At 38.7% G+C, this 26,369-nt stretch overlaps 1 protein-coding gene across 1 annotated transcript; it reads right to left on the bottom strand.

Moving 5' to 3' along the window:
- Window positions 1-26,357, bottom strand: LOC119793324 (E3 ubiquitin-protein ligase MARCHF6-like). The gene is made up of 26 exons (XM_038300453.1): window positions 26,127-26,357; window positions 20,549-20,648; window positions 20,254-20,327; window positions 19,290-19,433; window positions 19,071-19,143; window positions 17,878-18,058; window positions 17,465-17,714; window positions 17,171-17,232; window positions 14,135-14,167; window positions 13,878-13,929; window positions 13,702-13,760; window positions 13,519-13,599; window positions 13,191-13,259; window positions 12,951-13,025; window positions 12,647-12,781; window positions 12,440-12,559; window positions 12,216-12,316; window positions 11,942-12,079; window positions 11,592-11,784; window positions 11,436-11,505; window positions 5,185-5,366; window positions 4,963-5,097; window positions 3,213-3,302; window positions 2,124-2,256; window positions 1,574-1,709; window positions 1-528 (listed from the first exon to the last, which is right to left on the bottom strand). The coding sequence occupies exons 1-26, from the start codon at window positions 26,143-26,145 to the stop codon at window positions 450-452; spliced, it is 2,784 nt and encodes a 927-aa protein (XP_038156381.1). The 5' UTR covers window positions 26,146-26,357; the 3' UTR covers window positions 1-449.
- Window positions 26,358-26,369: the final 12 nt, after the last annotated feature.

Below are 26,369 nucleotides of genomic sequence, written 5' to 3' on the forward strand. Positions count from 1 at the left end.
TAAATGACGACAGATTTATGATTTTTCTCCAATGTTTTCAAATGGAAGCTCAATCTAAAGTAAACGCTGAGCTCATCTGACCTGAATTTGAAGCAAGCTTCTGGAAAATAAAACAAATATCACCTGAGCAGGGGACTAGATCAGAAGGACCAGTGAGGGATGTTTAATTCTGCCAAGTTTGATTCAAGCAGAGAGCTTAAGAAGCTTAAAGACTTTGTTCAGAATTTTAACCTCACATGAAAACTTCTGGGGCAGAGTTTTCATGGGAGACGGTTGATTGAGTTTGCCTGTCAAAGTCTTTGCTTCCCACACTGTAACCGTGGGAGATGCTGGAGAAGAAAGGGATGGGGCTGAAGTCAGAGGTTTGATATGTAGTCTTTGAAGATGAGAAGAGAAACAACAGAGAAAGGAGCTCCTGAAGGCCCCCGGTGTGAGGCGGGGTGTCAGCTTTATGAGGCGGTGCTGTGAGAGGTGGAGCTCCTGCCCATCTTCCGCTCATAGTTTACCAATCGCTGTCCAACCAGGTATCTGGTGGAAAACAAAAAACACAAAGCATGTGAATTTAAACTAACACTGAAAATGACAACCAGATTATAATCTTTGTTTAAAATAAACACCAAGGTTACTGCAGTTTTTTTTACATTAAGTATATTTTAACATTTTAACCCATTAGAACAGTAACCTGGATTTTATTTTTCTATAAATATGCTATGAAGCAAACTAAAGTAGTGTAGTGTTTGAAGTGGGAGAGTATCCAAAGTTTTCTGCATTTTTCCTGCAAAAAAAAAACCCTAAAACACTAGCAGTGCTACAGCAGGCAGCAATGCTAAGTACCTCCCTTTCAGAGGGTAGGGGATTTACACCCTAAAAAAATGATTTCCACACTAAAACATGGTAAAAAGAAACAGACCAAATTATTGCTTTTTAGATCATCTCTATCTAGTCTGTAGGGGTGTGCAAAATAATCGCCATGATGATGCATCGTGATTCTAATTTTCGTGATCTACTGCATCGATTCTTGACACCGAGTATCTATTATTAATTAAAAAAATGAATAAATAAAATTGCATGAATGGTTGGCGAACATCAGCCAAAACCAAGTGTAATACAACTTCCAGTCCAGTAGATGTCGCTGCAAATGTGTTGACGCACGCTGCCTTGTGTCACAAGCATTTCCGGCCGCGGGATACTGTGCCGTGTCATTCAAAAACAAAACATGGAGGAGAAAATATTACAATACATCGCAATAATTCAAGTATCGCGATGCATCGTGATAGAATCGCATCGTGGCCTGTGAATCGTGATTCGAATCGAATAGTGACTTCTTTGGCAATACCCACCCCTACTAGTCTGACAGATCCTGAGAAATTTCTCAAATAACCATAAAATGTTAGCCTTGAAGTTAATTGTCTAACTTCTTCCTCACATCTATCCACCACAATGTGGAAAAAATAACTTCCAATAAAAGACACTGAAGTCTGTAGTTGGAATGAGACAAAATGTAAAATGGTTCTGTCATTTTTCAATGAACTGTATAAGGAAGGTCATGAAATAGATGTGAGATTCTGCTGACTTGTCGTTTTTGATGTGCTCATAAAGTCGTTTGAACTGGCGAATCTGAAAGGACAGTATGGCCAGCAATATGACCACCATCAGCAGGAACGGATAGATTCTCCTCTCCACCAGAATCTGCATCTCTGGCTGCACTCCTGGAAAATAAAAAAGAGTAAGAAAAACAAAAAAGTAAAGAGGATAAGTAATGGAAAAGACTCGCACATGTGCAAAAAGAACAAGAGCAGATCTCTAAATGAAACATAAAGCCAAATGTGGGACTTATTACAGGGAATGTCACAGATTAAGGTTCACGTAAAGCTGATGAGAAGGACAAAAAAAAACTAGTAAGTAAAATTTTAATGAACATAGTTTGTAGAATGAAAGTAGATTTAAGCAGCAAATTTTACATTTATTCTCTCTTGACATTCTTTCTTTCAAATTTTTTCTAGATACAGTGACTACAACTACCGTAGTACTACACAGCAACGTTTATTCACTTAAGTAAAGATAAAATATCAAACATTCAACCTTAACACAGAGACATGAAAGATAAACACTCAGAGGCGTACCCAGTAGTGGTGTGAGGCCTTTAGAGACAGTATAGGGTACACACAGCGACAGCAACAGAAGACAAATAACGGGGGCGCCCAACCGCCTGACGATGAAATGAAGGTCGATGTTTCTGATGCCGTTAGCATAAACCTGCAGGAAGGAGGAGGTGCTGTTTACTGGATAAAAACATCTGGAATATCAATACAACCGAAAAACCACCTCATCAAAGCTAAAAAAAATTGCAGTGTTTTCATTTAGCAAATTTATTTTTCATAATTACAATTTATACAATTTGAAAGTTAATGGAAATAGAGCTAGGGACTAATATGGATTTCTATGCTTAAACTACTAAGGGCAGCTTACAGATTTTTTTTTATGACTGTTTCTTTTGTTACTCACACAGAAAGGAGAATACTACAAACACTGCCACTTTGGTAATAGGCTAAATAATCATCTAAATGTATGATGATAATATTTCATATTCAAATGAAAAATCAAGAAAAAGCATAAATACATTAGTATTTTATCTAAATGTAAATAAACTAGGGAAGGACCGATATTAAAGTTTTGGCCCAAATCAATAGCTGATATTGACATTGCTGTTATGACAGATAACCAATATTTACTGATATTGTATAATTCTCTAGCCTTTTATAACCTTAAAATATATACATGTATTACACAAGCAACCAGAGGTAAATACTTTTCCTTTTCCCAAAATATCTCAATAATTTAATCACGCCATGTTCTGCCTAATGAAACTACAATGTGTTATTATTACATTCAATGTCTTATTAATTATTCACAGAACCTTTTTATCAGTAGACTACAACCTTTTGAAAGAGAAGCAGACAAAGCACAAACAAAAGCACAAACCAGTCCTGCATGCAACAATACTGAGCTCAAAGTAACTGGTTTGCATCTCCAGATAGATGGTAGATAAAACTACAACAGAAATCTGCAGGCCACTCGAATCACAGGCCAAATGTTTCACATCATGTCTATAAACAACAAGTTGTTTTGGCATCTTGCACAGTGCTCAAACATCCCTGTTTCTGCGTTTTGTCTTTCTGATCGAATGCAAGAAGGAGCAAAGTGAGACTCACCTGCTCAATGACAGTTTTTAGCCACCACTGGGGGCCCATCAGGGTTATAGCAGCAATGATTTTTGCATGAAGGACACCAAGGGCCCAGTCCTGGAGCAAAGGACAGAAACATGAGTTCAGCATTTATTTTCACAAGTCTTCCTTTGTGTGTCATGGATATTCTTTAATAAAAGTATTTAAACTTAAGCATTAAAATACTTAGCTTATTAAATATAACAGTCATATATGCCACTCCTTTAATCATGTATAGCTTTTCCAACTCATAATGTAATTCTATAAGATCTAAGTTCTTCATGTCTGATTTACCCTCCATACATTTTTTTTCATACAAATAAATAAGTAAATAAATTAGGGATGCAATGATGATGATGATTGCAAGTGGTCTACCAAAGATAAAAATAATCAACTGCTTTCATGAATCAATGCTTATTGTTTATTCTGGCAAAAACCTGCAGTTTGATTTTTGCAAATCCTTTCTTTGTTTGGCTTCAAATAAAAAGAGTTCAGGTTTAGTTCTGTCTGAGAGTCATCCCTTTAAGAGGATGTTGTAAATACTGTGGATTGCTTCTGGGATCAAGAACTTGAAGATGTAAAGTCTGGTCTTTAACACTAAACACTTTAATGCTGAAAAAATATTTTAAATGGATGAGCTATTAGGTCCAAAACAGCTTTGAAACAAAAACAAGGACCCCAGTAACTAATTCAACCTCCCTTCAAATGTGATTCTTAGTTGCACTTAGTCAAATAAAGCATTATTCTATGGACTTTAACTTTATTTTCTCTTTCATTAATATGATGAACTTTCTATAGATAATAAAAAACATCGCATCAACTTTAAATCATTCACAGGTTGAAATGATTAACTTAAAAGTTCCTGGAATCAAACTAGTTCCAGGACTAAATCGCTGCCCAGCATCAGTGCTTTTTCCACAGTTAATCTAGAGGTAGAGGTGCTATCCTCAACAGATGCAGGTGAAGAGATGCTGTATTTGCTTTGCTTTTGATCTCTCTAGTTTAAGACAAATACTGTGCTTCAAAAGTAATCAAATGTTTGATTACCTCATGGAGATGTTTCTTTAGGCAAAAGAACCAAACAGCAGCACCAGATGCTGATATTTTCCATTTAAAACAAATTTCAACTCAAATCTTAAACACAGACAGGTGGAGCTAATAACTGCAGTAAAGGTGGTGCTCAACTCGTTTTCCAGCACTGCTGGTACAAACTACAGATCTGCTGATGGGCCTCCTTTAAGCATTTAGAACAGGCATAAAAAAAACCTAGCTGTTGATATTGATGTTATTAGTATCCTTTTGTTTTTTGTCCCTAATATACTAAAATAAATATTGCATGTAGACTAACGACCTCCTTCTATTGTTACCCTCCATAAAAAAACACTTCAGTATTGACTGGGTGACATATTTATAATTACATGCTTTATTTTTTTTGCTCTGTAGTTGTGGGAAATCGAACTAGTTCTTTTCTAAAACCAGTTAAGAAACAGTGGCTCTGTTTATACATTTAAATCATTTTGGTGGAAAAGTCCAAATGGATACTTTAATAAAATAGCAAATGCCTAAAACTTTTACTACGTCGAGCAATTTATGTTAAGAAAGAACTATTCTGCAAAACAAATAAAATAACAACAACTGGCATCTAATGTGAAAACATGACAAAGAATTAAATATTTGAGTATTTCTGAAATCTGATCCCACCCTGTATTCCAAACATTGACATACTGTATAGTCCTACCTGCCATGGGTAGAAGAGAGGAGTCTGGTCCAACGGGACTCTAAGAGGAGCAACGATGACGAGGTCAAACAGCAGCCCCAACAGCAGAGGAATCACCCCAGCTAACATCACGGCCACTACAACAGTCTTAAAGATCTGCAGTCACAAAAACAGTGACACAATTCAACCTTTGAAGAGCAGAGTTTTTGTCATCGGAGACAAAGAGACTGATACTGGCATTACCATAAGCGTCCACTCGTGGACTTTGATCATGATAACTGTCCTTCCCTGTGGCATCCAGGACAGCAGGACAGTGGCGGCTCTGATGGAGACCCAGCAGACGTACAGACCGCTGGCTGCTGTATATAGCTCATGGACCACTGCACTGCCCATCCACAGAGACATCAGCCAACGACCCACGTACACTGAGGACAAAGCAGAGGAAACATCAGGACTGTCAGAGAAAAAAGAGAGAGGGAAGGTCGCAAGACACAGTGTGAGATGAAATAGAAATACTGGTACTGAAATAATATAACTCTGATATACTGCTCTAAGAACTTTATTTCTTTCCTTTCAATGTTCTTTGTTTTATTCTGGTAGAAATAAAGATTACTAGAGATGAAAACAAAAACCTCTACAAGCTTGGCATGAAAAATCTTTGTTTTATTTTACAATGATCATAATTATTGCAATGAGTTTAATTTGAATATTAACAACTGTTAAAACTGTTCAACTTGCAATTTCTATCAAAATCTGTTGTCATGTTTCATGGTTATTTAATACATATACATTAAGAAGTGTTATTTAAAGAGTTTGTTTAAAGGAAAGCTCTGTGTTTACACCTTAAGGCATTCTCTCTACGGTTCTTTTTTCTGAAACGCGATCGCTCGGGACAAACTATTTATAAACTCACACCTCATCAACGATAATTATCCTAATAACACAAAAAAACAGATTACTCCTTAACTCTCCACCTCTCTTTCCTACAGCCATTAACACCAACAACATTCCAGATTCCTATCTAACTTATGAGCCCATATGTCCACTAACAGGTAGTAGAAATATTACCTGTAGCCCACACATCCACAACCAAAATTTATGAAAATATGTGTACACCCTTGTTGTTACTGGGGAGTAATGCCGGTCTGGTTAAAGGGCACTATTAAAGTGCAGATTCTATTATCCCTGTTTTATTTAATGGCTTAACTTTTTTCACTGCATAGACATTCCTCCTGCCTCTAACTGGTTCCTTCTGACATGTAGCAGTGTTTTTTTATTTTTTTATTTATGTTATTTTAATCAAATTTGCCCATTTGCACCTTTAAGGAGAAATCACAGAATCAGCACAACAGATCCTGCAATTAAAAAATAAAATAAAATTGGTCATCAGAGACAGTTAATTAAATCTGACCAGTCCATTTTTTTTATCCAAATCAACCAAGATGTGTTTTTCTGTCTCATTTCTGTTTACCTGCACATCTAACAGTGCAGGTCATGCTTACCTGGCAGCGTGAGACAGAGCAGACTCGCAAGTAACAGAGTCACACACATGAAGACCACCAGCATAATGATCTAAACAAGAACATCAAGAAAAAAAATTAACATATGAACAACAAAACTCGCTTGGAATCATTTAAAAGTTGTTGTTTTTTAAGTACCTTAAGGAGGAAGTTGGGGGGTCGGTGGTAGGGTTGGAACCCCACAGGACCGCCCTGCTGCAGAATGGCCTGGTGGGCAGCATGGAGCCCCTCTCCAAGCCCAGGGATCCGGTTGTTATTTAGTCGATTAGGGGGGTTATTTGGTTGGTTTTCATCATCTTCAAGGTCGCCCAAAAGGTACGAATGAAGGTCACTGTGAGAGGGCAATTTATTTACAATTTCATACAGTAAGTGATATGATAAGAGAGAAAATTACCTTTGTAATTTATACCTCAGCTTACAGTTATAAATGGCCTAACTGTGTTTAGAAAAATGCTGAATGTCTATGGAGTAATTAGTATAAAACCTACAGCACATATCCAGCTGTGAACGTCCAGGCGTGGACAAGACGTTTGAGCCACTGGCGAGTGTGACCTTGCTCCAATAATGCAGGCAGAACGACCTGAAGCAGCAGGAGTTCCAGGGACAACTCGCTGACTGGAGCATCACTGCAGGAGCAACACAGAAAACAAGTTTCCTAATCTTGACTTTATGATACATGTGTAAAAAAAACACACAGGTTGGTTTTTCTTTACTCTAACTAAGAAGGAACAGCGATTTAGACATCATTTGGTTCCGACGCACCTGTATAGCATGACATTATAAGGAAGGAAGGCTGGGAAGAGCAGTTTAATGATCCTGATCGGAAGCCAAAGCATCAGTAGAACGATTGAGCCAAACACCACCTGGAAGAGAAAACACACAGAGGTAAACAAAAAACCGCAACTGCCAGTGTTCCAGTGAGACAATGAATGAAAAGCTCACATAACATTTGCAAGCTTCAAAATTCTAACTTTTTTTAAACTGACCACTGAGAGTATAAACCTCCGCAGGTGTCGATAGATAGGAAGGTGAATCATCTCTTGCACTGGGTTGAAGTCTGGATCATTCAGGTTCCTCAAAAACCACAGCACACCTGGTCGAAGAACCTGATCACACACAAACGTATGCACAGTAAATAACATTTTTACAATGCTGTTTTTCATAACTGCGAGCTGCTGTGTCTGTTCAGTCACCTCTCTGAGCAGAAGGATGAAGGAGGCAAAGTAAAAGACATAAACCATGCCGACCAACCAGTGGAGGAACATTGTGGTACCTGGAGCAGAGTCGAAACTCTGCTCTCTGTCCTTCAAACTTGCATCAAACATTTCCTGCAATTAAAGAGGGACAACATTTTAATTCAGTTCTTCACATAAACAATCCATAAAAAATTAGCCCAAAAGGTTAAAGTGTAACAAGTTTTCTTCTTCTTCTTTTTTTTTTTTTTTAAAGACCAGGAAGCGACACTATTATAACATCTACATTCTGCATCTTTGCGTACCAGAGAGCAAATGTCCAGCCACCAGCCACAAATGAGCGGGAACAAGCCGATCTCCATGACAACCAGTAGGGAAACCTGGGACATGCAGAAAGAAAAGAGATGAGCCTTGCAATTAAGACTGTTTTCATTTTATCAAAACGATCCTAATTGTTGTTGACATTGAAAGCTCTGCTAATTCCCTACACAGAAATTAAACTAAGTGTGGAAAGAGAAATATTGAGCACTGGTTCTCTTGCTTACCTTCACAACAATGTAGCAGACACCAAGAAGGCGTCTGGAGCGCTGGAACTTCACTAGCGAAGCCAATGCCTACAGAAGTCACACTTAAGGACTCAAACAATTCGACATAAAAAAAAACCCCTGAATTATTAAGAAATAGTCTATCTCTAGTGCTCATTTGATGAGCCAATCATAAAGCACATTTTATTTGTTTTAAAACCTAAATTATGCATAATTTCCTTGACCTTCACAATTAGTAGCTTCTTTTTGTCGTTAATTAGATTAATACCCAATAAAATGAAATATATTTTGATGATAAACAAAGGGATTTACAGTACGAAGAGGATACATGACAGACCACAAGAGCAGCAGCCAGGAGGATGTATCCCAGTATCGTGGTGATGAGGCCATCAAAATGTGACGCTTTGACCTAAAGACACAAGAAATGTTTTTATACGTATGATCCAAGAGAGAATGATCCCAAAACAGTCTTAATTGAAAAGCTCTGCATTGTTTGTTCCAGGGAACTTACATAGTCTTCAAAGCCCAGACCAACAACTGAGAAATGGCCGATGTGATATGGGCAAAAGGCTAGATGGAAAATACAGAGTAGTTTAGAATAGGACTGTTGAAAACGAGCCTCAAGTGATCATATCAGGACGGGCAAAAAGAGGGTAGAAGTTCCATATAAAGAGTGAAAGAACTCACCAAACACCAGGATGAACAGTGTGTTGAGAGACACCACCCAGAATACATGCTCCTAGAGAGAAAAACAGCAAAAGTACATGAGGGAATCATTTGAAAGTATTTACACATTTTTATTCAGTGTTGTGGTTCTCACTAAAACCTCTCACGTCATAAATTTGGGGTCTTGTAAAGGATGCAATAGAATCTATCATACTTTCTCATGAGATGGGTTATTATTTTTGAAAAGATGATTTTAAACTACGGAAGAAATTACTTACCAGAAAAACAAGGGAACCATCTAGTCCAAGCATCTGAGACACACATGGAGAACAACATTATAAACAATAGTTAGCATGTCTAAAAAAATCATATCTATAGTTCATTCAGGCTGCCGGAGTGAGAGAAAGTAACGGAGTAGAGAAAGTAACTGAACAGCTAAGTTGCTGTTTTGTTTCCCTGAGCTGAACCTCTATGAAAAACCATGTATGATTCAGAAATAATGACAGCCATTAAGAAAATATCAGTATTAACAGAAGGATCTACATCTAAAAAGTGTGTGTGTATATATATACAGGTGCTGGTCATAAAATTAGAATATCATGAAAAAGTAGATTGATTTCAGTAATTCCATTTAAAAAGTGAAACTTGTATATTATATTCATACATTACATACAAACTCATATATTTCAGATGTTTATTTTGTTTAATTTTGATGATTACAAATGACAACAAATGAAAATCTCAAATTCATCATATCAGAAAATTAGAATATTGTGAAAAGGTTCAAAATTGATGGCCCCTGGTGCCACACTCTAATCAGCTAATTAACTCAAACCACCTGCAAAAGCCTTTAAATGGTCTTTCAGTCTAGTTCTATAGGCTACACAATCATGGGGAAGACTGCTGACTTGACAGTTGTCCAAAAGACGACCATCGACACCTTGCACAAGGAGGGCAAGACACAAAAGATCATCGCTAAAGAGGCTGGCTGTTCACAGAGCTCAGTGTCCAAGCACATTAATAGAGAGGCGAAGGGAAGGAAAAGATGTGGTCGAAAAAAGTGTACAAGCAAGAGAGATAACCGCACCCTGGAGAGGATTGTGAAACAAAACCCATTCAAAAATGTGGGGGAGATTCACAAAGAGTGGACTGCAGCTGGAGTGAGTGCTTCAAGAACCACCACACACAGACGTATGAAAGACATGGGTTTCTGCTGTCGCATTCCTTGTGTCAAGCCACTCTTGAACCACAGACAGCGTCAGAAGCGTCTTGCCTGGGCTAAAGAGAAACAGGACTGGACTGCTGGTGAGTGGTCCAAAGTCATGTTCTCTGATGAAAGTAAATTTTGCATTTCCTTTGGAAATCAAGGTCCCAGAGTCTGGAGGAAAAGAAGAGAGGCACTTCATCCACGTTGCTTGAAGTCCAGTGTAAAGTTTCCACAGTCAGTGATGGTTTGGGGTGCCATGTCATCTGCTGGTGTTGGTCCATTGTGTTTTCTGAGGTCCAGGGTCAACGCAGCCACATACCAGGAAGTTTTAGAGCACTTCATGCTTCCTGCAGCTGACCAACTTTTTGGAGATGCAGATTTCATTTTCCAACAGGACTTGGCACCTGCACACAGTGCCAAAGCTACCAGTACCTGGTTGAAGGACCATGGTATCCCTGTTCTTAATTGGCCAGCAAACTCTCCTGACCTTAACCCCATAGAAAATCTATGGGGTATTGTGAAGAAGAAGATGCAATACACCAGACCCAACAATTCAGAAGAGCTAAAAGCCACTATTAGAGCAACCTGGGCTATCATAACACCTGAGCAGTGCCACAGACTGATCGACTCCATGCCATGAAAAAGTAGATTGATTTCAGTAATTCCATTTAAAAAGTGAAACTTGTATATTATATTCATACATTACATTAAGAATATATAAGTTGGGGGGGGGGGAAACGCGATCGCTCGGGACAAACTATTTATAAACTCACACCTCATCAACGATAATTATCCTAATAACACAAAAAAACAGATTACTCCTTAACTCTCCACCTCTCTTTCCTACAGCCATTTAACACCAACAACATTCCAGATTCCTATCTAACTTATGAGCCCATATGTCCACTAACAGGTAGTAGAAATATTACCTGTAGCCCACACATCCACAACCAAAATTTATGAAAATATGTGTACACCCTTGTTGTTACTGGGGAGTAATGCCGGTCTGGTTAAAGGGCACTATTAAAGTGCAGATTCTATTATCCCTGTTTTATTTAATGGCTTAACTTTTTTCACTGCATAGACATTCCTCCTGCCTCTAACTGGTTCCTTCTGACATGTAGCAGTGTTTTTTTATTTTTTTATTTATGTTATTTTAATCAAATTTGCCCATTTGCACCTTTAAGGAGAAATCACAGAATCAGCACAACAGATCCTGCAATTAAAAAATAAAATAAAATTGGTCATCAGAGACAGTTAATTAAATCTGACCAGTCCATTTTTTTTATCCAAATCAACCAAGATGTGTTTTTCTGTCTCATTTCTGTTTACCTGCACATCTAACAGTGCAGGTCATGCTTACCTGGCAGCGTGAGACAGAGCAGACTCGCAAGTAACAGAGTCACACACATGAAGACCACCAGCATAATGATCTAAACAAGAACATCAAGAAAAAAAATTAACATATGAACAACAAAACTCGCTTGGAATCATTTAAAAGTTGTTGTTTTTTAAGTACCTTAAGGAGGAAGTTGGGGGGTCGGTGGTAGGGTTGGAACCCCACAGGACCGCCCTGCTGCAGAATGGCCTGGTGGGCAGCATGGAGCCCCTCTCCAAGCCCAGGGATCCGGTTGTTATTTAGTCGATTAGGGGGGTTATTTGGTTGGTTTTCATCATCTTCAAGGTCGCCCAAAAGGTACGAATGAAGGTCACTGTGAGAGGGCAATTTATTTACAATTTCATACAGTAAGTGATATGATAAGAGAGAAAATTACCTTTGTAATTTATACCTCAGCTTACAGTTATAAATGGCCTAACTGTGTTTAGAAAAATGCTGAATGTCTATGGAGTAATTAGTATAAAACCTACAGCACATATCCAGCTGTGAACGTCCAGGCGTGGACAAGACGTTTGAGCCACTGGCGAGTGTGACCTTGCTCCAATAATGCAGGCAGAACGACCTGAAGCAGCAGGAGTTCCAGGGACAACTCGCTGACTGGAGCATCACTGCAGGAGCAACACAGAAAACAAGTTTCCTAATCTTGACTTTATGATACATGTGTAAAAAAAACACACAGGTTGGTTTTTCTTTACTCTAACTAAGAAGGAACAGCGATTTAGACATCATTTGGTTCCGACGCACCTGTATAGCATGACATTATAAGGAAGGAAGGCTGGGAAGAGCAGTTTAATGATCCTGATCGGAAGCCAAAGCATCAGTAGAACGATTGAGCCAAACACCACCTGGAAGAGAAAACACACAGAGGTAAACAAAAAACCGCAACTGCCAGTGTTCCAGTGAGACAATGAATGAAAAGCTCACATAACATTTGCAAGCTTCAAAATTCTAACTTTTTTTAAACTGACCACTGAGAGTATAAACCTCCGCAGGTGTCGATAGATAGGAAGGTGAATCATCTCTTGCACTGGGTTGAAGTCTGGATCATTCAGGTTCCTCAAAAACCACAGCACACCTGGTCGAAGAACCTGATCACACACAAACGTATGCACAGTAAATAACATTTTTACAATGCTGTTTTTCATAACTGCGAGCTGCTGTGTCTGTTCAGTCACCTCTCTGAGCAGAAGGATGAAGGAGGCAAAGTAAAAGACATAAACCATGCCGACCAACCAGTGGAGGAACATTGTGGTACCTGGAGCAGAGTCGAAACTCTGCTCTCTGTCCTTCAAACTTGCATCAAACATTTCCTGCAATTAAAGAGGGACAACATTTTAATTCAGTTCTTCACATAAACAATCCATAAAAAATTAGCCCAAAAGGTTAAAGTGTAACAAGTTTTCTTCTTCTTCTTTTTTTTTTTTTTAAAGACCAGGAAGCGACACTATTATAACATCTACATTCTGCATCTTTGCGTACCAGAGAGCAAATGTCCAGCCACCAGCCACAAATGAGCGGGAACAAGCCGATCTCCATGACAACCAGTAGGGAAACCTGGGACATGCAGAAAGAAAAGAGATGAGCCTTGCAATTAAGACTGTTTTCATTTTATCAAAACGATCCTAATTGTTGTTGACATTGAAAGCTCTGCTAATTCCCTACACAGAAATTAAACTAAGTGTGGAAAGAGAAATATTGAGCACTGGTTCTCTTGCTTACCTTCACAACAATGTAGCAGACACCAAGAAGGCGTCTGGAGCGCTGGAACTTCACTAGCGAAGCCAATGCCTACAGAAGTCACACTTAAGGACTCAAACAATTCGACATAAAAAAAAACCCCTGAATTATTAAGAAATAGTCTATCTCTAGTGCTCATTTGATGAGCCAATCATAAAGCACATTTTATTTGTTTTAAAACCTAAATTATGCATAATTTCCTTGACCTTCACAATTAGTAGCTTCTTTTTGTCGTTAATTAGATTAATACCCAATAAAATGAAATATATTTTGATGATAAACAAAGGGATTTACAGTACGAAGAGGATACATGACAGACCACAAGAGCAGCAGCCAGGAGGATGTATCCCAGTATCGTGGTGATGAGGCCATCAAAATGTGACGCTTTGACCTAAAGACACAAGAAATGTTTTTATACGTATGATCCAAGAGAGAATGATCCCAAAACAGTCTTAATTGAAAAGCTCTGCATTGTTTGTTCCAGGGAACTTACATAGTCTTCAAAGCCCAGACCAACAACTGAGAAATGGCCGATGTGATATGGGCAAAAGGCTAGATGGAAAATACAGAGTAGTTTAGAATAGGACTGTTGAAAACGAGCCTCAAGTGATCATATCAGGACGGGCAAAAAGAGGGTAGAAGTTCCATATAAAGAGTGAAAGAACTCACCAAACACCAGGATGAACAGTGTGTTGAGAGACACCACCCAGAATACATGCTCCTAGAGAGAAAAACAGCAAAAGTACATGAGGGAATCATTTGAAAGTATTTACACATTTTTATTCAGTGTTGTGGTTCTCACTAAAACCTCTCACGTCATAAATTTGGGGTCTTGTAAAGGATGCAATAGAATCTATCATACTTTCTCATGAGATGGGTTATTATTTTTGAAAAGATGATTTTAAACTACGGAAGAAATTACTTACCAGAAAAACAAGGGAACCATCTAGTCCAAGCATCTGAGACACACATGGAGAACAACATTATAAACAATAGTTAGCATGTCTAAAAAAATCATATCTATAGTTCATTCAGGCTGCCGGAGTGAGAGAAAGTAACGGAGTAGAGAAAGTAACTGAACAGCTAAGTTGCTGTTTTGTTTCCCTGAGCTGAACCTCTTATGAAAAACCATGTATGATTCAGAAATAATGACAGCCATTAAGAAAATATCAGTATTAACAGAAGGATCTACATCTAAAAAGTGTGTGTGTATATATATACAGGTGCTGGTCATAAAATTAGAATATCATGAAAAAGTAGATTGATTTCAGTAATTCCATTTAAAAAGTGAAACTTGTATATTATATTCATACATTACATACAAACTCATATATTTCAGATGTTTATTTTGTTTAATTTTGATGATTACAAATGACAACAAATGAAAATCTCAAATTCATCATATCAGAAAATTAGAATATTGTGAAAAGGTTCAAAATTGATGGCCCCTGGTGCCACACTCTAATCAGCTAATTAACTCAAACCACCTGCAAAAGCCTTTAAATGGTCTTTCAGTCTAGTTCTATAGGCTACACAATCATGGGGAAGACTGCTGACTTGACAGTTGTCCAAAAGACGACCATCGACACCTTGCACAAGGAGGGCAAGACACAAAAGGTCATCGCTAAAGAGGCTGGCTGTTCACAGAGCTCAGTGTCCAAGCACATTAATAGAGAGGCGAAGGGAAGGAAAAGATGTGGTCGAAAAAAGTGTACAAGCAAGAGAGATAACCGCACCCTGGAGAGGATTGTGAAACAAAACCCATTCAAAAATGTGGGGGAGATTCACAAAGAGTGGACTGCAGCTGGAGTGAGTGCTTCAAGAACCACCACACACAGACGTATGAAAGACATGGGTTTCTGCTGTCGCATTCCTTGTGTCAAGCCACTCTTGAACCACAGACAGCGTCAGAAGCGTCTTGCCTGGGCTAAAGAGAAACAGGACTGGACTGCTGGTGAGTGGTCCAAAGTCATGTTCTCTGATGAAAGTAAATTTTGCATTTCCTTTGGAAATCAAGGTCCCAGAGTCTGGAGGAAAAGAAGAGAGGCACTTCATCCACGTTGCTTGAAGTCCAGTGTAAAGTTTCCACAGTCAGTGATGGTTTGGGGTGCCATGTCATCTGCTGGTGTTGGTCCATTGTGTTTTCTGAGGTCCAGGGTCAACGCAGCCACATACCAGGAAGTTTTAGAGCACTTCATGCTTCCTGCAGCTGACCAACTTTTTGGAGATGCAGATTTCATTTTCCAACAGGACTTGGCACCTGCACACAGTGCCAAAGCTACCAGTACCTGGTTGAAGGACCATGGTATCCCTGTTCTTAATTGGCCAGCAAACTCTCCTGACCTTAACCCCATAGAAAATCATTGGGTTATTGTGAAGAAGAAGATGCAATACACCAGACCCAACAATTCAGAAGAGCTAAAAGCCACTATTAGAGCAACCTGGGCTATCATAACACCTGAGCAGTGCCACAGACTGATCGACTCCATGCCACGCCGCATTGCTGCAGTAATACAGGCCAAAGGAGGCCCAACTAAATACTGAGTGCTGTACATGCTCATACTTTTCATGTTCATACTTTTCAGTTGGCCAACATTTCTATAAATCCTTTGTTTTTATTGGTCTTCAGTAATATTCTAATTTTCTGATATGATGAATTTGAGATTTTCATTTGTTGTCATTTGTAATCATCAAAATTAAACAAAATAAACATCTGAAATATATGAGTTTGTATGTAATGTATGAATATAATATACAAGTTTCACTTTTTAAATGGAATTACTGAAATCAATCTACTTTTTCATGATATTCTAATTTTATGACCAGCACCTGTATATATATATATATATTTTATTTTATTTTAGGGATGGAACGCTTTATGAAAACCGTCCGAACCGTCCGGTTCGACTGTCTCGGTTCGATTTGCGTGTGTTGCGTTCGGTCCATGCGCAGCTCCTTTTTCTCATAGGCGAAGCGTTTACACTCCAGAGCAGAAGGTGGCGGTACTGCGACCAAAGCCAACCACCAGTAGTAAACAAGAAGAAGAAGAAGCGAAGCAGCCGAGTGTAGCAGAAAAAAATCAGTTGTTATGGAGAATTGTGTGGGTATGGCGAGTGGGAAAGAACAGGAGTTGGAAGACGCGCCAGCAGCACTTTATAGGTCTGCTGTATGGGACCACTTTGCATTTAGAGTGACCTACGATGACGGTGGAAAGAAAGTTAAAAGTGCAACAGTGTGCTAGCATTGTGCAACACGTATTGTACTATACAAGACATAATTGATTTTCCTAACAATCAACATATACCAAACCGAAAACCGTGACCACGAAACTGTGAACCAAACCAAACTGTGGATTTTGTGAACCATTCCACCCATAATATAAATATATATATATAGTTATTATAAAATCCTGGAGAACTGTGGAAGCAACAAAACTATCTTGTGAATTAGTCTCTATCATAAGTTTTTTTTTAAAGTTTTATACTAGTATGATTTCTTTTTACTGCATTTGGAAATGTACCCATAGGGAAAGAGAGAGACAACTCATAAGAGCAACCCTAAAACTAATATTCCTCCTACTGTAAACTTATGTTCTTATTCTTCAAGAAAAACTGGACTTAGGCTAAATCTGTATTAGCAGGTGAAATCTACAACTGTAAAGCTGGTAGTCAAATAATTCCTTTCTATTAGTAATCAGGCTATTTTTCAACCCTAAAAATTTAAAAAACATAAAAACAACTTGAAATAAAACCAAAAGCGCCTTTAATAACTGATGGCACCCTCAAAAACTGATCAGAAAAATATAAACACCTGGGAAAGGTGAACATTTTGTTTTTCAGCTTAAATAATCTTGGAGGTGGTAGTCATGAATGGACTCTTTGGTGTCTTTGTTAGAAATACGGTGAGGTTAGATGTCATGAGTAGAGGGCAGGATACAGATAAAAGGAAATAAAGATGCCCACCCTCTCCCAGGTCAGCTCCTCTGCTGCTCGGTCCCACTCTAGAGCGTTCCAGTTCAAATCTTCTGCAAAGAGGAAGCATGCTCAGAGAAACAGGAAGGTGTATTGACAATTTTACACATCCTCGAGAACTGTTGCAGTGTTAAGAAGATGGTTATAGACCAACTGAAAGACAACCTAAACTCAAATCTCTTTTGTGTTAAACTTAATTAACCAAACACAACATTTATAGGAGTTCAGTAATAAGTAAAAGAAACAAAAATGCATTTAAAAACAAAACTTTAGATATTTACTCACCTTGCCCCCCGTTATTGGCATCAGCAGCATCCTCCCTGCCTTCTTCCTCCTCTTCCTCATCATCTTCTTCCCCATCGTCGTCATCATCATCCTCCCCTTCATCATCATCCAACTCTCCTTCATCTCGGTTGTTGCCAGCTTCCTGCTGATTGGCCAGGGCCGGCTCGTTGGGGCCGTGCTCTGCAGGGAGCTGCGGCCCTGCAGCATCTGCAGCAGCCGGGACATTGGCTGCTAAATTAGCGACTGGATCCTGCAAAGCAAAGAATTGTATAATAAGAAGGAAATTTGAGTTCTGGTTCGGCAGCAAAACCTAACTTTGAATAATAGAGGATTTGTTGTAGACATTTCTGTGTCATTCAACGTGCAGGAAAATTGACCAGGAATCTAGCAGACTTTCAGCAAACTGAGCTCACCTCATTAGCTTGTGCAGGACCATCAGGCTGGTTCGGAACCAGGGGGGGTTGATTATGCTCTAACCACTGTGGGGCTCCACCATGGACAATCTGCTCTCTAAGCCACACCAGACTGATAAAGGCACACAACGTGCAAGTGACCACGAAGCAGCCCTGGAGGCAGTCAGCGAGCAGGTTCTGGCTGCAAGTAAAAAAGTAAAAGGTTCGAATGTATGTTATTATCTCTCTATTTATACAAGATAACAGAAGGCAGTGACAAGGTGAAAACAGGGATGAAAGGAGCAGTGAGAAAAAAACCTTCATATCTTCATGTTTGAGCAGGATTTAAGACAAGTGAAAAGAGTTAAAATCCAATATGTTTAACTCTCCAGAGTCCATAATGGTTTCTAGGGCTGGGCGACCTGCACGTAAAAGCTTATCATGATATTGGATAATATTATCATGATAATGACAATTATAAAAATAAACCTTAGTTCTTATCAGTCTTTCTTAGCTAAAAGCATAGTTTTTACTATTTACCACACCCTGAAAACCAGTTATATAAAGTATGATTTATATCACTAAACATCTCGTAATAACTGCATTTAATCATATTCTTCAAATTCATCAATGATCCAATGGGAGAAGAATATAAAGAAGAAAAATAGCAAAGATAAGATGTTGTCAATTCACTTAGTTTCTGGAGTTTTTAATCATCAAAGATTCTAATAAATCGTTTAGATGAGAAATTATAGTTATATAATTATAGTTCCAGACCTCAGCAGAATGCAACTAAAAGAATTTAAGTGTGGTATAACAAGCAGAAATAAAAAAACATATAAAAAAAAGAAAGATATAAACAACAGAACCACAATCCATGCTGCAAAATATACACCAACAAATCTTGGGGTTTCTACTGTGGGAGGGTACTGGAATTGAACTATCATTACTCTGCCCTCTGTGGACAAACAGGCCGTATTATACATTTGTTATCTTGCATGCTTGCAAATACAACCAGAAACCAAAAAGATAATGATTTCATTAGTATCACTTTTTCCACTCATAGCTATTTCAGAGATCCCTTAAAAATGGTCACATTTATTTAAAGCATCCAAATACCAATTATATAACTGGTATTACAGAGATCAAAAACCCAAAGGTCTGTGAAGACATCAGCCCGAAATAGAAAGACAAACCCAAGGCCAGAGACTTACGTGGAAAGCATATCTAATGGCAGGGTAAGGAGAGAGCTCACAGAGCCGGTAAACAAACACTTGTAGATGCGACCTGCCAGGAAAACAAACAAAAAGATGAAATGCCAGTTAAAAAAAAAAACACAAAAAAACATGAGAGGTTTTCTTTGGTTATGTTAAAATAGTAAAAGCTTTATGTTATGTTTATTTATGTTTTGACTGCTTGTTTTGGGGACTTACATGCTGTGAGAGGAACAACACCTAGCCAGGCAAAGGCGACAAGTGTGTAGTGAAACCAGTATCTGATGGCTGTTCCGATACTGGTGACCAGCCCTGCAAAAATGTCTTGGACAGGTAGACGAGATGGCATGTCTGGGGAGTAGACTGGAGAGAATAGGTAACAATAGCTGTGATCGCTCACTTAGGATGTCTTTTCTTACCTAAATGTGTTAAAGCCAACTAATAAAGGCTCATGAATTCATTCAAATTCTATCATAATACAAACTTTAACAGATTTAGTAAACGTATCAGGGTAAGAGGGAGAGCATCTGTAAGTAGCTGCAGTTGGCCTTTGGTCCTAAATTGACTGCACCACTCTAACACATGAATCCTGCCCTGGTCTAACAAAATTGCAGCTAAGGGTGTAGGTTTGAGGGCGTTGTCCTGTGGAAAGGTGGACTTCCACTCCCATCTTAAGTGTTTTGTAGCCTCTAAAAATGGTTTTATTCAATATTTTCCATTTTTTTAGCTCAGTCTTCCCATAGACTCTCGACACCTTTCCTGTTCCCGCTATTAAAAAAAAGCATCTTAGTATGATGGAAAAAGTGTGATCAGGCTAATTGTGTCTCACATGTGTCCCATTATGTTCAACTTTGGTGTCTTCTAGTGAGAGACCTTTCTTTTTCTCTATGTTTCGGTCCTCCACATCACTTGTGGCAAGCTTTAAGCAGGATTTATCACTACACTGTCAGGTATGTTCCTTTGTCTCCATAACACTGTGTTCACTAATGTTACTTGATTAAAGCTTAGTTTTTTGGCTGTTCAGTTTAGGCAGACAGCAATGTCTCTGCAGGTCCAAAGTTGTTGTTACAGACTTTTTACAGCTGCTCTCTATCCACTCAATTTGTGATTATGTGTTCAGATCTGAAAAAAGTTAATGAGTTGTAAACGCTGTTCATCTTTGCAAAACTGTTGCAGAACTCACTTGGTGTAAAAGCAAACCTGTGTTTGCATAATTCACAGTATTCTTTCCTACTGTGTTTTAGCCACTGCAGTAAGCTGTGAAGACAAAAGACAAGATGATGAGATTACTCTCATTATACAGGTTAGTGTGCAAAGACAATTTACTCTATTCAACAGAGAATTCTTGTTTTTACATTTTGGGTTTGACTTTCAAAATGATTCATGCTTTTTTAAGTAACAGTTTGACATTAGGATCAACAGAAATTGGCTGATCTTAATAGATAATTATTACAGTATATAAAGGTTCACTGTCATACCATTCCTGATGGATAAACTTGATGCTGCCAGTGCAAACGCAGGGATGGTAGAGCGGCTTTTCCTGGGTGCCCTCTGAGCGACATACTCTACATATATCCGCTGTAAAATGGATAAATAAAACACTAATTAGTAATGTTTTAGATATCTAATCAGGATCACTCTAGGGCTGCACTGTTCTCTTATCGGTTCTTTCAGATTTCCTAAACACAATCAGCAGAGGCTTACTAAATGCATGACTAAAAAGACTTAACTGTGGGTTTCCTCTATAGATCAGAGATAATTTTACCCCAAATTCAATGTGTTTTCTTTAATTTGCTTATAACATGTGAGGTATAAATGTTTCTATTGTTCCAATATTAGATACATTTTAGTGATTTGTTATCGTTTTTATGTGTATGTAATTAATAATTCAAAAACACATAACATCTTATTAATATCCAGGGGCGGAGCTTGATGGGGGGGCCAGGGGTGGCCATGGCCACCCTTACGCTACGTTCACACCAGAAGCAGGAAAGGCAGCAGGAGCAGCTAGTTTACATGCAAAGACAATGATTGACACGTGTCAAGGCGCAGCAAAATGTTCCGCAGCGCGTTTTGAGCAGCTGAAGCAGCGCATCGTGAGCGTTTGAGCATCTGACCCGCATACTAGACATGCCATATCAACCAGTCAGAAAAGCTGATCTGGGAGCTGGCAGGGAGAGAGACACGTCGCTAATGATACAGATCACTATGATCACTCCTCTGAAACAGTTTATTAACGCCTAAATTAACTTAAAATGCCGAAATCTGCCAGCAAAACATGTTCACTTTTACTATCCTGATGCCTGCAGTTTGGATTTCGTACATGAAAAATGCTTTCCAGCCGCCGTGGCAAACCGCCAGGATGCAACCACGCCAGAGGCTGCTGTTGAATGTTGTGATTATGTCCACGACCAAAATCTAATAAATTAGCAAAGATTCCCAAAGGAGTAAATCATGATAATCTAATTAAAATCAAAATAACTCCAATTGGGGAAAAAGTTAAAACAATTAAATGCGGTCTGTTTAACATAAGATCGCTTTCCCCTAAAAGTCTACTAGTTAATGACTTGATTTGTGATAATCACATTGACTTGTTTTGCCTTACAGAAACCTGGCTTCAGCAAGAGGATTATGTGAGCATAAATGAGGCAACTCCTTCAAGCTATTTAAATTTTCACATACCCAGAAGTTCTGGGCGAGGAGGAGGAGTAGCAACAATCTTCCAGTCTGACTTACTGATTACTCCCAAAACAGTTAATACCTACAACTCTTTTGAACATTTAACCCTTAATTTCCCTGATCCAAATTTCAAGGCAAGAAAACCTCTTCTTTTTGTAACTTTGTATCGTCCACCAGGTCCTTACTCTGAATTTTTAGATGAGTTTTCAGAGTTCCTTTCTGATTTGGTATTAAATACTGACAGGGTCATCATAGTGGGAGATTTTGACATCCATGCTGACATTGAAGGCGATAGCTTAAGAGCAGCCTTTAATGCTATCTTAGACACTATTGGCTTTGTTCAAAATGTGAATAGTCCCACACATTCTCATCTTCATACTTTGGATCTTGTGCTGACATACGGCATAGAATGTGAAGAAACAACAGTATTTCCTCACAACCCTGTCCTCTCTGACCACTTTCTAATAACCTTCAGGATTACTTTAACAGAGTTCTCCTCCCCCAAAAGAAGGTTCAATTTTAGTAGATCTTTATCAGATAGTGCAGTTATAAATTTTAAAGAATCTGCTTCACTTTCTCTCTCCTCTGTGTCGCTGAGCAGTGCTGCAGAGTGCAAAAGCATAGCTTATTCCCCTTCACAGGTTGATGATTTTGTTGATGGGGTTGCTAGTTCTCTGCGTATTGCCTTAGACAACGCAGCTCCTTTGAAAATGAAAACCGTTAAAAATAGAAAGCTTGCTCCTTGGTTTAATGCAGAGCTGCGTACTTTGAAGCAAAATGTTAGGAAACTGGAGAGAAAATATCGCTCCACAGGCCTGCGGGAGTCCTTCCTAGTCTGGAAAAATTGTTTAATGCTGTATAAGAGGACCCTTTGTAAAGCAAGAGCAGCATACTTCTCCTCATTAATAGAGGAGAATAAGAATAATCCTAGATTTCTTTTTAATACAGTTGCCAAACTCACCCAGAGCCATAGCTCTGTTGAACCGTCCATTCCACCTGTTCTTAGCAGCAATGATTTTATGGGATTCTTTATAAATAAGATTGATCTTATTAAAAATAAAATCATAAGCACTCCTCTATCCGCGATTGTACCTGAGGTAGTCATGGAATCTGAACCGGGTTTAGACTGCTTTGATCCAGTTGAACTTTCTGAATTAGCAAAATTATTGTCTTCATCTAAGCCTTCAACTTGTATGTTAGATCCAGTTCCAACCAGGTTATTTAAGGAGGTATTCCCTTTGATCTCCTCCTCCATTTTAGATGTGATTAATCTATCTCTGTTACAGGGATATGTACCTAAAGCTTTTAAGGTTGCTGTAATTAAACCTCTGCTTAAGAAACCGTCTCTTGACCCAGATGACTTGGTCAATTATAGACCTATATCCAATCTTCCTTTCTTATCCAAAATTCTTGAGAAACTACAAACTGTAGTTAAATGCCTTCAGCTGATCCAAAATGCTGCAGCCAGAGTTCTAATGAAAATTAAAAAGAGAGATCATATCTCGCCTATCGTGGCTTCTCTTCATTGGCTTCCTGTTAAATCAAGAATAGAATTTAAAATCCTCCTTCTCACATATAAAGCCTTAAATGGCCAAGCTCCATCTTATATCAGAGATCTGATTGTTCCTTATGTTCCTAACAGAGCACTTCGCTCTCAATCTGCAGGTTTACTAGTGGTTCCTAGAATTTCTAAAAGTAGAATGGGAGGCAGGTCTTTTAGTTATCAGGCTCCTGTCCTGTGGAACCAACTACCAGTTTTAGTCCGTGAGGCAGACACCCTGTCTACTTTTAAGGCTAGACTTAAAACTTTCATTTTTGATAACGCTTATAGTTAGAGTGGCTCAGGTTATCCTGAGCTATCTCTATAGTTATGCTGCTATAGGCTTAGACTTTTCGAGGACATAGGGACCCCCATTTCATCATTCTGCTTCATTCTCTCTCTGTTCTCCTAACTGCAGAATCTGTTAGTTCAATCTCTAACCTTCTGTTCTCTCTGCTTTTCCTCAGAGTAGCTTTGCCTCGTCTGTTCCTGTTTGGCTGTGACGTCATCCTGGAAAGAAACATCAGCTGTGCTGCTTCCATCAACACCCTTGTTTATAGATGTTGGAGATCGGCCTGTTTTCCAGAGTGGTCCTGTTTCTCTGACCGTGACTGGCTGGATGTGCTCTCTTCGTCCTCTGGCATGGGAGCTGCCTTGGAGCTTGTCTGCCTGGCTGTGTGTTTCCTGGACGGGGCCGCCTTTTACAGCTGCTTTTTGTATCTCTGCTTCTGTCTCCTTGAACCCCAGTCGGCCTCGGCAGATGGCCGCTCACACTGAGCCTGGTTCTGCTGGAGGTTTCTTCCTGTTAAAAGGGAGTTTTTCCTCTCCACTGTCGCTACCAGCATGCTTAGTGTGAGGGATTGTATTTGAGTCAATGCAATCAACTGGTTTTCCTTAGATAGAAAACTTTGTATCAATTTGACTGTATGATCTGGTTGAACTGTAAAGTGCCTTGAGATGACATGTGTTGTGAATTTGGCGCTATATAAATAAACTGAATTGAATTGAATGGGATTCCTACTGACAGAGCACTGCCGGTATGTGAGGGTCTGAGCGGCTCCGACAGAGAAATATTTGAAGGCAGGATGGTAATCTGGATGAACTGACTGCACAGATAAAGTTTTCAGGTGGTCTTTCTTGCTTTATTACTACTTTATTCCCACTGATCACAGCATATATAGCTGCCAGGCAAAGAAAGGATAGGGTAGCTCCGCATCAGACCCACTTTTTCCATCACGCAGCTGGAGCAGAAAACCTAAACTAAACTTGTACAAGCATCAAAAATGAAGCAGCACATGCGTTTTTGCGGCTCTTGCTGCTCTTGGTATGAACGTTGCATCAGCCAATGATTGGCTACCCCTGTGGCCGACCCTACTTTTTTCTCTCTAATACAAACTGTGGCAACAGTCTGAACTACATTTTGAGTTACATGGGGTAAAGAGAAAATGATGTTCTCTGCAATTCATATAGGAGTATTCAGTGAAATCATAGATAACTATTTTAATAAAAGCGTATTAAATAATCAATTTATGTAGATATTAGTACTTGCAAATATACATTTTTGGCAGAATGATTATTGATTAAAGTAGGTAAGTAATGACAATGGAAAAGATGTTCGCTCCCAGAGCTCAAACCTGAAAGAATTGTATCCACTATACCTTTTATCAAGGAAGCACGGATGAATAAATATACTTGTTAGCAAAGGCTGTGGGAGAGGATAGTTTGTTTTTATTTAGAAAATATGGATGTTTTAGTCATTAATTTTCCTGTTGGAACAATGTAGATTGACCCTGAGGTTCTGGCGCCGATCCTCTTTCTGCCACCCCTTAGTGTACATTGGTTATTGCCTGGCCACCCTTAGAAAACTTTTCTGGCTACGCCTATGTTAATACTGCTTTAAAATTCAGGTGTGACTGGCGAATCAAAGACAAAAAAAAATGTGTTTCATGTCTTATTATATACATGAGAGAGAAATAAATTCTGGTAAATTAAACCTTATTCCAGACCTGAAAAGTTAACATTTAAGAACTGGAAGACCTGATGTGGAGAAACTTTGTTACATTTTAAAAAGATAAGACTGACAGGAGAGGCCAGCGCAACAGCGCCAACTGTAATCCTTGGATTATATTTGTATTTCAGTGACCAAAATAAAATAACTATAATTAGCCGATGAAGCGGCTGCGTGTTAACATTTAAAGTGTCTCCCTGTGCTAAATAAAACCATTAACTTGACAGTGTATTTATTACCATTTATTAACGTTTAGAGCGATTACATAATTACAAAGGGCTGTAAAACAAAATATAGTTTGGAAATCGGAATTTGTGAGAAAAAGGCAGTGTATGGTTACCATAAATCTAAACTATCCTAGGTTCGGAAAGGATAAACAGCATTAACTAATCATTACCCTAATGTAAGGCTAGCTTGCTCCCCACAATCGAATAACTGCTAATAACGGTGCAATTTAACCAACGTTATCTTTAAAAATAAATATAAATTATTTAAATTGCCACAAAGAACATTTAAAATGTGTTTTCTGAACAGTATGCTGTCACAAATTGACATTTGGGAATTTTATATCACGTTACAAAATGCCCAACGGCAACAACCTGTTTACAGTTAGAGCTAACAGAATGCTAATACCCGTTAGCTGCTAACAATAATTGGCTAACGGTCTCCTAAGTATCAGTCGTTTTTCATAATTTCATAGGGCATAAAAACATAGTATGCCATGGTCGTTGGTTGAGACCTTCTCAGAATATATTACGCTGTGTTTTAATCATAACACCGTAATACTTTACAGTATAAAAATAGATATTTTAAGTTGAACGTTAGCTACCTTCCTCTGCGGTATCCATCTTGGCTGGCTGCTAAGCAGCCTTGCTCCACTCCAACAGCCCGACAGTGGGGATAAAAGCGTAAGCCGTTAACTAACTCCGAGTAAACATTTTAGTACAATGTTACGTTAAACCGGACATGTTACCGTGCATTTAACATTTTCTCTACAGCTTTTCTTGATACATAATCGGCTAGCGGTCATGCATACTCAACGGAACGACACGTGACAGTACAGTGTATTTGC

This window comes from Cyprinodon tularosa, unplaced genomic scaffold (assembly GCF_016077235.1).
Source record: "Cyprinodon tularosa strain WSP-4 unplaced genomic scaffold, ASM1607723v1 ctg45, whole genome shotgun sequence".
Taxonomy (NCBI): Eukaryota; Metazoa; Chordata; class Actinopteri; order Cyprinodontiformes; family Cyprinodontidae; genus Cyprinodon; species Cyprinodon tularosa.

What these genes read in the sequence shown, in the direction of transcription:
- LOC119793324 (XM_038300453.1), bottom strand. An exon ending in GGAGGTTTATACTCTCAGTG is followed by an intron (nt 12,317 to 12,439) that starts GTCAGTTTAAAA and finishes TTTCTCTTCCAG; the next exon opens with GTGGTGTTTGGCTCAATCGT. An exon ending in CCCCCAACTTCCTCCTTAAG is followed by an intron (nt 11,506 to 11,591) that starts GTACTTAAAAAA and finishes GTTCTTGTTTAG; the next exon opens with ATCATTATGCTGGTGGTCTT.